General features: G+C 41.2%; 1 protein-coding gene across 1 annotated transcript in view; it reads left to right on the top strand.

Annotated features, from left to right (window-relative positions):
• The window catches only part of LOC122966748 (transmembrane protease serine 9-like), a 42,224-nt gene extending 31,090 nt beyond the window's left edge, over positions 1–11,134 (top strand). Inside the window, exons 4-10 of the mRNA XM_044331073.1 lie at positions 370–638; positions 6,975–7,123; positions 7,215–7,485; positions 7,904–8,075; positions 8,171–8,424; positions 8,561–8,658; positions 10,043–11,134. Of these exons, the coding sequence (XP_044187008.1) occupies positions 370–638; positions 6,975–7,123; positions 7,215–7,485; positions 7,904–8,075; positions 8,171–8,424; positions 8,561–8,658; positions 10,043–10,303 (1,474 nt within the window). The 3' untranslated portion in view covers positions 10,304–11,134. The remainder of the gene's footprint in view (positions 1–369; positions 639–6,974; positions 7,124–7,214; positions 7,486–7,903; positions 8,076–8,170; positions 8,425–8,560; positions 8,659–10,042) is intronic.
• The last annotated feature ends 2,040 nt before the right edge of the window (positions 11,135–13,174 follow it).

Here is a 13,174-nt window from a genome sequence, read left to right as displayed (position 1 = left end):
AAACTTTTCCTGTTATAACGTGATACTGATCTGTTTTTCATTTTCTGGTGTGGCAGCAATACACTTCTGTACATTTTGAGGGGTCACCAGCCAAAAAGGATAAGAACGTCTGCTCTAAGTGACAAAAGGGGCACTCTACCAAGAGTTTTTTTTATTCATTTTAGGGACCAGTTTATGTAATTTGAGGGTAGGACTCAGTAAATTGAGATTGATTGTATTTTGAGGATATAAATGTCTGATTTATGGGAATTATATCTCCCTGTTGCGACATGGTCTTAAATGGATTTGTATCTGCTTGACTGAAGTGGTCTTGACTGCAGCCCTACTCTTCATGTCTTTGCACTGCTTTGTTTCTCTTATGATCTTCAGCACCAGCACATTTGGTTTGGCTGTGCTCCTTGGTCTCCAGAGTCAAGTGGGGTACAACCCCAATGAGGTGTCTCGGACAGTCTCTCAGATCATCAATTATCCCAGCTACAACCCTAGCACTAGTGACAATGACATCTCCCTCCTGAAGCTCTCCTCACCGGTTACTTTCAACGACTTCATTCTGCCAGTGTGCCTGGCAGCCTCAGACAGCACTTTCAACGACGGCGTGGACACCTGGATCACCGGTTGGGGCAACATCGGATATGGAGGTAGGTCATACAGCAAGTGGGGCACATTTATTACTTGTGCTCTCTCAGATTCATAAATGCATCTCAGTGAGCAATGAAAAATTTGCATAACTTACAGTTTGTAGTGATATTTTTTATCACAATCTGCATGTGACAATACTATCACACCCCACGTTACAAAAGTATTATAGTATTAAGTTCTGATAATGACGCCAGATGAAAGACCATTAAAATCAAAAGGGTTCATGTATCTGAGGAGCATTAATGTGTTCAGTAAATTTCATTGTAAACTGCCAACTAAACTTTACTAGATTTTGAAATAAAATTTGAAATTTTGTCCTTATTGTGGCATAAGAGGAAAGAGGTCACCAGAAACATTATGATTGACATGAGACAGGTTGACTGATATCAGTAAAATTAAAGATTCCCTCCAGACATGTTTTAGGCAATGTCCGAAAGAACACCAAAGAAGAGTCAGAGTTGAGTTTGAGTTGAGTCACCAAAGTCCAAGTCCTGGACTGAGTACTACGACACTGGTTTTAGGAGATATCAAAATAATCAGCTTTAAATAATTTGTGTCTAACATGGTTTTTCCACAAAAAAAGTTCATTTACCTTGATAGAAATTCTTAAAATTACATCTCCTCCTTATCCCTCACTGTAAAATCCAGAAACTAAGAATATGCAAATATTTTTCTTTTCAAAAGTTTTCCTACTTCACTGTAAGGTCTATTCTCAGTGTATGTGCACTGGATGTTTCAAGTTTCCACATCACACTTGTGTAAGTTGTGTTGGGACAGGCAGGAGTGCATTTGGTTATTAGTATTAATTTATAATTATCTATGATAATTATGAATTATGAAATCAAGAGATTATTAATATCAATCAATAATTCGGGGAACAACTGTTGGATCTGTGAGGAGCACAGTTGATTATTTGCAATAATTATCAATTATCAATGATAATTAACTAACTATAACTGTTGGGACTACATGTGGACCACAGTTTACCAGACATTTCAAGACTCCAAGAAACCTGAGCCCTGGGGGTTCGCACCCCAACTGCGAAGCTCCACCCATGGATCCAGGTTATCAAAACTAGAGATTCCCCTCTTATCTTTCTCTTTTCTCCACAAGCTGCAGCAGGAGCAGCTCCTTGCTCTCTTTCTCCTTCAGCTGCAGGAGCAGCTGCTTGCTCTTTCACACCTCCAGCAGCTGCTGGAGCAGCTCTCTGCTCTCTTGTGTGACCTGCTCACAGCAGACACACACAGTCTTCTTTACGGCAGAAGACGCAAGAGCCTGCAAAGCAGAACACCACAAAGCATCTCTTCCTTCATGGACTGGTTACAACTGGGCATAGCCTAGCAACACAGTGAAGCATAGTACGGCTAAGCAAGAATGTAACTCAAACAATGTACTGTACGTGTATTGATTTGGTTAAGGTTATATATTGAACTGTTGTTGTGATGTTCTTGTTGCTTACAGTCAGGTTACTGCATAGCCACACCGCTAGGTTAATGTTAGCATGCTTAACACATGTTACATCCAGTAACTAGGCCTTGCATGCAACTAACCTCATTTTAACCTGGCAGCTTTAGCATACACTAATTGGCCTTGAATAGAGAACCACATAGTTAAGAGGTTAAAACCTAGTTTGGCAAACTTTGGTTCAGGCAGCACATGTGGTTCAAGACACCACATGGTTTAGCCTTTTATCTCTGTAGTTCCCTTTATCAGCCAAATTGTCGGCATGCCATGTGCTCAGTCACCAGGTGACTGCAGCCATCTTGCTATTTTCTTCCTTACACACACACACACACACACACATACACACTCACACTTGTATATAGGCTTTTTTGATATACCTGTTGTCTGTTTTAATGTTGCACAAGAATGAGTTTTGCCAATCTCTGCTCTGTAAAGAACTCCAAATCCTTTAACCATAACTAATTTCTGATATGGTGATTTTGTTTATAGTTATTAAATTAATTATTAATCAAAATCCCAAATTCATAGATTAGTACACTTTGAGACTGAATTGGCTATCTTTTCCCTGAGTCCAGGCTAGTGCCCCATTATTATTAATTCTTATTAATAATTTTATTGATTTTAATGATTAGCGATTATCTTTGATAATCGTTAATTATTGCTGATAGCCAAACTCGTAGCCACGGCCCAACAAAATGGTGCCCCGTGTGAGGCAGAGTATTGTTGGCAATTATTTATAATTGTGCAATATTAATTTCAGCATAATTTTGGCCAGTACCAAAATTCTGGAATCTTAAACCTTTAGACTATCCAAAAATCTTTATATTTAACACGACCAGTCTGCTACAGGAGAAGATATCTAGCTGTACTTACAAACAAGTAAAGTGTTGGGAGAATTGATTTTTTCAAATCAATTTTAGCTAAAGCAATTGGTAGCCCAAATCTTGAGTTGTTGTTAACTACCACTTTAAACCCTCATAGTGTTAAACTAAGAGATTGCTGTTACTGCTAGCCACTCAGGTTCAACCTACTCTGTAGGAAGTGTAAGAATTTTGGTTCGGCATTCAAATAGCACACATTCCATGCCGTCCAGTCAAGCTGTCAGAATTAGTTGTTAATTCAAGTGCTCCCCTTGTTAATTAAAACACAGTGTGCCACCGGCCCTGTGACACATAGAGAGCTTGTACCTGGCTGTTACTGCCATGCATTCCAGCCTGAGTAAGAAATAGAGCCTGTGAGATAGAGCCACAGCGTGCTATCAGCCCTGTGAAACTTAGAAGTTACCCTCTAGCTGTTACTGCCATGCATTCCAGCCTGAGTCAACTTTAAGAAACAATCCTCTGACTGATACTGCTTTGCATCTCAGTTAGTGCATGTTGAAATCTGTTGTGAGCCACTAGATGGTGCTATAGCTACCCCTCATCCACAGGAAGCAACTCCTCATAGTGTAAGCCACAACATTGTTTGGTTAGGCTATTGTACTGCCCAAACTACTCTACAAAGTGTCTGCCATGCAACACCATAGCCATAGCCCTCCACTCCAGATACAACAATGGAGAACCCCTGTGTAGAGCAGTTTATTATATTATTTCTTCCCTAGCACAGAGCCTAGAACCTGGCTACCCAGAATTCATCAGCAGGTTGAATTTCAGTGAGTGCAGGAAAGAGATAGACTCGCTACTCAAGGACAGAAATGATGCACAGACCGCATCCAAAGACCCATTGTTATGCTTGCTTTTAACTTCCACAGGCAAACCAGCCTAGCCTGTCAGAGCAAAGCAGCCCTAGAAAAGGAGGTAGATTTCCTTAGAGCGCAAAATGCTTGCCTCCTCCACAAGGTTCAGACAGCCAATAAGAAAGCCATGCGCTATTTAGAAGACCTGCACTCAGCGGAGTTAAATCTCTGCTCACACAAGGAGGAATTGTTAAGGCTTAGGTCAGAACGTTATTCCGATTCACACTCCTCCCATAATGAAAGGTTAACTCCCTTTCTCTTTAGCACTCTTTTAGTGCCGTTTCTGGCTGCAGCAGGCAGCTTTTTTCAGAGAAATAGCTCTAAAAAGCCACTGTACACTACCTGCTCAACACCAAACGGCAGACAGTTAGCTATAGACTAGCTGGTGAACAAAGTGGAGCATTTAGCAGCTAAAGAGACAGATATTTCCCTCAGGCAAAGCAAGTCTATTTGTATAGCACATTTCAACCATAAGGCAATTCAAAGTGCTTAACATAGAGCATAAAACGCATCAAGGCAGAATATAAGAATATATATATAGATATAAACTTAGCACAAAAAGTAAGGAAATTTGTGTTTGGTAGATTATTTCTTTGTTGTAACAATGCTTCTTGGCAATAAATCATATACCGTTGGAAGGCCTGTTTATTTCCCTTTTAAATGGTGCCACATTTGTGAGGAACATGCATTTGTGGGATGAGCAGTAGAGTTGAGTATGTGGGTTGCGCCCATGAAAAATTTGCCAAATCTTCTCTGCCAATGCCAAACAGCTTATTCTGCCATTGACTCTTGTTTGGTGGATTGGATGATTGAAGTTTGAAGAAACAAGACATATTGGCAATTTAACAATTTATTCATTTAACAAACAGGAGCCTCAGTAGTGTGTGGAAGAACCATACACAGCCACAACAGCCTGGCACCTCCTCCTCATGCTGGTCACCAGCCTGGTCACACACTGCTGTGGGATGGCATCCCATTCTTCAACCAACATTTGTCACAAGTCAGCCAACATGGTTGTGTTGGTCACTCTGGCACAAACAGCACGCCCAAGCTGATCCCACAAGTGTTCAATGGGGTTGAGGTCAGGACTGCTGGCAGGCCATTCCATCCTCTCCACTCCCAAATTCTGGAGGTAGTCTCTGATAAACCCCGCTCTATGGGGGCGAGTGTTGTCATCTTGGAGGATAGAGATCCCAGACTGTGGAGATATGGGATTGCCACTGGTTGCAATCTCTCATCTCGATATCTGTCTGCTTTAAGATTGCCTCCAATGATGACAAGCCTCGTTTTTCCAGTGAGGGAGATGCCGCCCCACACCATCACACTGCCTCCACCAAAAGATGTTACTCTATCGGTGCAGCAATCAGCATAGCGTTCTCCACACTTTGACCTTACGATCCAACTGCCGTAGGCAGAATCTTGAGTCATTGCTGAACATAACATTCCCCCACATGTTCAGATTCCAGTGCACGTGTTGCCAACACCAGCGCAAACGGGCCTGATGATGAAGGGCAGTCATGGCAGGCCTCCTGGCAGCCATATGAGACCGGAGATTGGCTGCGTGCAGTCTGTTCTGGATTGTCTGGGCAGGGAGCTGTTGGCCATATCGTCCTGCAAACCTTGACTGCAAATCTGTAGAACACAGCCTACGGTACCTAAGTGCTGACAGGGTGAGGAAACGGTCTTCTTGGGGTGTCGTCTTCTTGAGACGCCCACTTCACGGCCTGTCTTTGACATCCCCCGTTATATGGAACTTGGCCTTCACTTTGGAGATGGTACTAGGGCTCACTCCAAATAATGCCGCAACTTGGTTTAGCGGAACACCAGCTTGAAGTTGCCCTATCGCACAGGCCCTATCCAGATCAGTCAAACGTGGCGTGCTGATTCTTGGAGCAGACACCTACTGACTACTGTAGCAGGACCCATGCTCACAGGGCGGTACCATTGGGGGTAGCAGAAGCTCAAAACAAGAGTCAATAGCAACAGCAAGATAAGCAGTTTTGCATTGGCAGAGAAGATTTGGCAAATTTTTCATGGGTGCAACCCACATACTCAGCTCTGCTGCTCATCCCAGATATGCATGTTCCTTACAAAAGTGGCACCATTTAAAAGGGAAATAAACAGACCTTCCAACGGTATAAGATTTATTGCCAAGAAGCATTGTTAAAACAAAGAAATAATCTACCAAACACAAATTGCCTTACTTTTTGTGTTAAGTTTATATATAGAGAGAGAGTGAAAACAGCTAATAGAGAGTGAATATTGGACTTACATTCACTAGGTGGACAGAAACACAACTCCAAATGAATGATAATGTTGCTCCGCAACTGCTGGATGTGGAAATAAACAACTGTTTGCTAACATGTTAGCCACAACTACTTTATAAGCTGATAATATGACAAAGGTTGAGTTTACAGACTATTCTTTTGAAAACAAGTGGACAAAAAACATAACGTCCAGTAGCTTTAACCAGACTGACACAATAAACAGACCCAGAATAGAACCCAGAGGAAACCCACAAGTAATTATTGATATTATCAATGAATAATAATGTTGCTCCGTAACTGCTGGATGTGGAAATAATTAACTGTTTGCTAACAAGTTCAACATATCAACTTATATGATATGTCAGTGTTGTGTTCACGACTTGTTTCTGCTGGAAACTAGTGGACAAAACAAGTGGTATGAGTCCTTTTCACAGTATATTTTACCATATGTGCTGTTTATTAAATTGTTTTTGTGTCTCTTTAGAACCTCTTCCTTACCCAAAAAACCTTATGGAGGTGGAGGTGCCTGTTGTTGGGAACAGACAGTGTTCCTGTGACTATCGCTTTATAAACACAATCACAGACAACAGGAGTTGGTAGAGAGCAAAAACAGAGCTAAAAGAGAGTGAATATTGGACTTACATTCACCAGGTGGACAGAAACACGACTCCAAATGAATGATAATATTTCTCCGTAACTGCTGGATGTGGAAATAAGCAACTGTTTGCTAACATGTTAGCAACAACTGCTTTATAATATGATAATATGACAGAAATTGAGTTTACAGACTATTCTTCTGAAAACAACTCCTTTTCAAAATGTATGTCACCATATGTGCTTTTTATTAAACTGATTTTGTGTCTCTTTAGTTCCTCTTCCTTACCCAAAAAACCTAATGGAGGTGGAGGTTCCTGTTGTTGGGAACAGACAGTGTTTCTGTGACTATAACGGCATAAACACAATCACAGACAACATGATCTGCGTCGGGTTACGCTCCGGAGGGAAGGGCGCTTGTCAGGTGATCATTTTACCACCTGTGCTTCCCTCAGATTTCCCCTCCTGTGAAGATTTTTCTCCTGACCCACTCCTGAATGTTTCTCTCCTCAAAGGGGGACTCAGGTGGTCCGATGGTGACAAAGACAGGAAGTGTCTGGGTCCAGGCTGGAATCGCGAGCCATGGTGTAGGTTGTGCGAAGCCTAAATTCCCAACAGTCTACGCCAGAGTGTCCGAGTATCAGTCCTGGATCAACAGCCAAATCACCAGCGACCAGCCAGGCTTCGTCACCTTCATGTCCACTGGGACTGACAGTGACCTCAGTGTCAGCTGTTCCGGCCTGCCGCCACCTCCAACCACCCTCCCTCCAACAACCACAGTCAAGCGTGAGTAACTGTCATGTCCAGGCTTTGTGAACAGATCTGACAGATTTTTATCCTTAAATTTGAAAGTTTTGAGATGAGACATTTTTCCACACTGTGTGACATTTTCAGATCTATTCTGTATCAGCTTGTTCCGCCTCTTCATTGAGGATAAATGATCTTTACCGTGAGGGAAATATTCAAACCAAAGGCTTTTTATGGCTGCACTATTCTAACAGAACAGAAATATTCCAGATGTTTGTGCATCATTTTGTATAAATTTTCCCAAAAGTCAGCCTGACATGTTTGGTATCTTTTTTTGGATCTCTGCCTGAATTTGAAATAAAGGATGAAGGATGTTTATTGTTGAAAATAATGGATTTATCTTCTATCATCTTTTTAAAGAAATCTTTCATTGTCTGCATTTTGCTTTTCTCTCCAGCTGTGGTCTGCGGTAGCGCCCCAATGAATTCACGTATTTCAGGAGGAAGCTCGGTGGCAACTGCTGGCATGTGGCCGTGGATGGCGAGCCTTCAGAAGAATGGAAGTCATGTGTGTGGTGGGACTCTGGTGGCTGTGGACTCTGTGCTGAGCAACGCCAACTGCTTCTCAAGGTGAGCCTGATATATCAAGTTAGACAGACGGACTAACACATTGTTGGTTTTCAAGTTCTTCTCAGTCCTAATTGAGTCGATTTTTCCTCCCACAGTTCACCCACAGCATCTGAATGGACTGTGGTCTTGGGTCGTTTGAACCAGAATGGAGTCAACCCCTTTGAGGTGACACTGAATGTGGCAAAAATCACCCTAAGCACCCTGACCGGGTCTAATGTAGCAGTGCTGCGTCTGGCAGCCCGGCCCACCCTGTCCAACTACATCCAGCCCATCTGCCTGGACAACGGACAGACCTTCGCTGTGGGCTCCACATGCTGGGCTGCTGGCTGGAGCTCTGGGCGAGGAGGGGGTGAGTCCTTCACATACAGACTGACACAATAACGTTAGCTCTCTTTATCATGTCAAACACTTAGGACATTGTATGCTGGTAAATCTGGGTGTTTCCCTTCATCATTTTCCCATTTTCTTATTTTTCCCAACTCTAGTGGAACAAGTTCTGCAGGACTTCCAGACCTCGGTGGTAAACTGTGGGAACACAGCAACCAGTGACAACATTTGTACTGGATCTTTTACACTGGAACAGGTGAATAATGACAGATTAATACATACCATTTGATGGTGCAGTATGTCTCTCTATTTCATCAAGGTATTTGTGGGACTTTAAACATCCTAAAAATGAGATTCAAACAGTGGCGGAAAGTAACAAAGTACATTTACACAGCTGACACTCACACCACCCTTTTTACATGTCCTGAATCACCCCTGTGAGCACAGACCTTGAAAAGGAGCCTGTCATGTCCAAGAGATAGAACATCATGGATAGAATCTGGTTGAACCAGTTCCAGCAATCTTCTTATGGTTAGCATGCGGAATGTCTTCCATAAACAGAAGATTGGCCCATGGGGGGGCCGATATCAAAAGGGCCAAACCAAAGGAGTGGTCAGTGAACGCATCACTGTCAGCTGCCTCAACACAGTGTTTGATGTTATGTCAGTGTGTCTGTTTCCTACGAAAATAACCGGAGGGGACTACTCGACTATTTTCTTGATTAATTAATTAGTTGTTTGGTTTATAAAACGTGAAATGTAAAATTGTGGAAAATGTTGATCACTGTTTCCCAAAGGCCAAGATGACGTCCTCAAATGTCTTGTTTTGTCTGAATCAACAGTCCACAACCCAAAGATATTCAGTTTTCTGTCATATACGACTAAAGAATTTATAACATATTTACATTTAAGAAGCTGGAATTTTTGGCATTTTTTCTAAAAAATAACTCAAAGAGATTCATTGATCGACTGATTGATTAATCAACTAATCATTGCAGCTCTACAAAGTTTATATTTTGGCCTGAAGGTGGTGCTAGAGGAAAGCTTATACAGTGTTTGAAATGGAAAGGAAATGGCTCATCCAAATTTACTAAAATTATGGATTTTTTTTAATACATGAATTTTTCACTCATATATGAAAAATATTCATATTTTTAGTGGTTTTGATGGAAAGAACTATTCATCACTATTGTCACAAGCAGGGCAGAAATAACACGTTATATTTAAAAAACATTTTAAAATAACAGTGACATTTCTGGAAAAATGCTTCACCTTCTTGCTGAGATTTTAAGGACAAGATTTTAATGAGAAGATCAACATTACTCTCATGTCTGTACAGTAAATATGAAGCTACACGCAGCATACGGTTAGCCTAGCTTAGCACAAAGAATGTAAACAGGGGGAACAGCTAGTCTGACTCTGTCCAAAGGTAAACAACAGCATGAATTAACTTTCAAATTATATCATGATACTGATCTTATGTTTGCTGATTTCACCAAAAGGCAGATTTGCAACAAGAAAAAAAGAGGCAAATAGTGTTTTTTTTAAAGTTTCATGAAATGCTGTGACTGAATGTCCACTCCAGTTATTTTTGAAGCTACGTGTTGGACTTGAACTTGTCCGTCTTTTCTGGTTGTTCAGGGTGATTCTGGGGGTCCGATGATGTGTCAAGTAGACGGCTCTTGGTACCAGGCAGCCGTGTTGTCAGGCAACAAAAACACCGCCAGTCAAACACTAGCAGATCCGGTGATGGTCTTCACCAAACTGAGCCGCTATCAGAGCTTCCTGGCTCAGACTCTGGGAGAGTTCTTATCTCCAGCCACCAGCGGGGGCTCACCTACTCTCCCCTTCTTCTTCTTCCATCTCCTCGTCTTCTCTGTGTTCCTCCACCTCACCTTATAGGAACCTACCTTTACCTCTAAATAGGTTTACATGATGTGACGGGCACAAATGAATGTAAACAACCATGAGAGACAATATAGGCTTAAAGCTGCATTAACTTATCTATGACTCGATTCTGGTTTTATTGGTGACCACTAGGAACAGAGTAGTGAAGTGTGCTGGGTTACATCAGAGTAACCTTTTACTTAAGTAAAAGATCTGCATTCTTCTTCCACCACTGACAAGACAAATAATTACAGGGACCGATATCATGTGAATATATTAAGATAAACTTGAAAAATGGGAACTTATGCTTTAATTTAGTTGCTTTTCCAGTATGAAGACACCACACACTCAAAACCTGATTATAATTAGTGTGTAATATGTAATTGGGACACAGCTCATGTTTTGTGGCGAGGCAAACTTTTCAGGAGACACGGAAGATTTTTTCATTGAAACAACACCTCCAGCTCACTTCTCTACTCTATTCCAACAATAAAACATGATTTGTGCTGTTTGATGTTTTTTGTATGTTGCCTAGCAGTTTTTAATAATAACAATAATAATACATTTAATTTGTACCGTACCTCTTCTTCAAATTACAACTCAAAGTGCTATAGTATTGATAACATAGAACACACAACATTAAGACAATAGTAATAAGAGTTCGGATGAAATATACATCATAAATACATCATAAATTTCTGTTCCTACATATGCTCAGTGACGTCTGCCTTACACAGAACTAATCTCTGCAGATTGAGAGCATCTCCAAACACAGGACAGCGGTGTGGCTCATTGATGTGTTTTTAATAGTTTTTGGACAACAACAGAGGTGTACGGCACAGTGGAATAAGATATATCAGGCTTTGGATACACATACAATACATGTTAGTTAAATGGTTAGAAAAATGGTAAATGGATGCATTTATATAGCACTTTTATCTGTTCATTGTTTGTAACCCTCATGTTTATACCACTTTCATGTTTCCTTTCATTTCTTTATTTACACATATGACATTTTTTTAAAAGTTATATAATTTGCCAGGGAACGTGATATTTTTATCTGTTACATTGATTAAATTGTTAAAATAGACACTATTTATTTAGAGTAACTGTTTCTGGAAATGCAAGCTGTTTTAAATATTTCTAAATGTGTTTTTAATGCTCCGTGCATCATAAACAAAATTCTTTTCACTTCCATTGTATTCTTATGGTAGCAGATGTTTCAAAGGTGAATATCTCAAAATAAAATCTATCCATCACGCAGCCATTTAAGATTTGACCAATTTATTTTCCAGGTTACAATGACAGAGTAACAAAATGCAATGTCATTTCCTTTTTATACAAATATATGAAAATATATTTGAACATACAAAATAAATTGGTTTGGTAACAGCTCGTAGAGCTCATTTGTAGCCCCTTGCACCATATCCATATCCACGGGGCCCTGGGCCATTGGGTTGGACTGGACATGGTTTGATGGTATCAATGACTGTGATTCGGTTGGGATCCCAGACGCAATACACCTCCAAATCACCCCTCAACAACTCACTCCTGGGAGGAATCCAGGCGGTGTTGTACACCGGGTTACATCTGGGGTCATGCCAGTTCTTCTGACGTGGGTGGCCCTCATAATTGATGGTGATCACTCTCCCCACATTGACCAAGACCTTAATGACAACTTTGTCATGCTCAGGGTGACCAACGGGATAGTAGCTAGCTTTCCTCAGATTCCTGCTGAGATAGACGCCTGGGCCGAGCATCCCATCTGGAGAACGGTGAAAACCTGAGGCCTGGATGGCTGCAGCATTTTCTCTGGTGGTGCCGTGGTACATGACATACTTTCTACCATCAACTGGCGCTGAGAAGCCCAGGAAAAACATCCCCACAGGTGGAGTAGAGTCCTCTTCAGGCCACTGGTACATGTTGGTCTCAGTATCACTGTAAGAAAGAGATTTATAAGTGTAAAGACTTAAGAAGGATTCCATGCAAATAAACTAAACATCACTGCAAATGAAAATAATACAGGAATGAAACAATTCACCAAAAAAAGTTTCTAGTTTCCAGATTTGCTTCCATGTTGTGCAGCCCACTAAATATGCACAGTTGTGTTTCCCCCACTGGAGCCGCCCGCGAGTTCCCGCTCGCCCCATAGACTTTACATTGTGATGATGTCACCGATTTTTAAATCGCTTTTCTCAGCTCGCGGAAAGTTTTACAAATATAAAACTTCCATGGATCAAAAATTCATAATAAAATTAATGTCCCTGAATGTCGTAATTGACCTTGTTGTCAACAGTTTTACAGTAGTCTCTGTTACAATGGTGGTCTATGGGAAAAATGCTTTCTGGGCTGCAGGGGGATTTTTCGCCCCCTACCCAGCTTTTATCATCCATGGCTCCACTGAGCAACTTTCATAGGAATGAACAGGGTGCCATCTTGAGTCTGGTATCCAGTTCTCCTTAATACATCTATAGTACAGCCTAACAGAGCTGCTAGCATGGCTGAAAACTCATAGTCTTGTATATGTTTAATGCTAATGTAACGCTCGCTCCTGCCGTTTCACATCAGAGGCTTTCTATATGCAAAACACTGAAAGCCTTTTATTGTAGCTGCTACAGAAAGTGTTGACATTGTTATGTCCAGCGTCTATCTATTGAGGGTTTAAAGGATCAAAACAAGCGGGTAGCTCCCAGTCTGAAAAGTATAGCCAACGTGGAAGTGCCTTCGACCTGCATTCTTTCTAATGGCCAGCAGGGGGCGACTCCACTGGTTGCGAAAAGAAGTCAGATTGTACAAAAGTCTATGAGAAAATGACCCTACATGTCAGCTGATTTATTTACACTTCTGGCTACAAAAATCAGACACAGTGATGGTCAAATCCAAGAT

Source organism: Thunnus albacares, chromosome 17 (genome assembly GCF_914725855.1).
Source record: "Thunnus albacares chromosome 17, fThuAlb1.1, whole genome shotgun sequence".
NCBI lineage: Eukaryota > Metazoa > Chordata > Actinopteri > Scombriformes > Scombridae > Thunnus > Thunnus albacares.
This window is presented reverse-complemented; position numbering and strand designations above follow the sequence as displayed.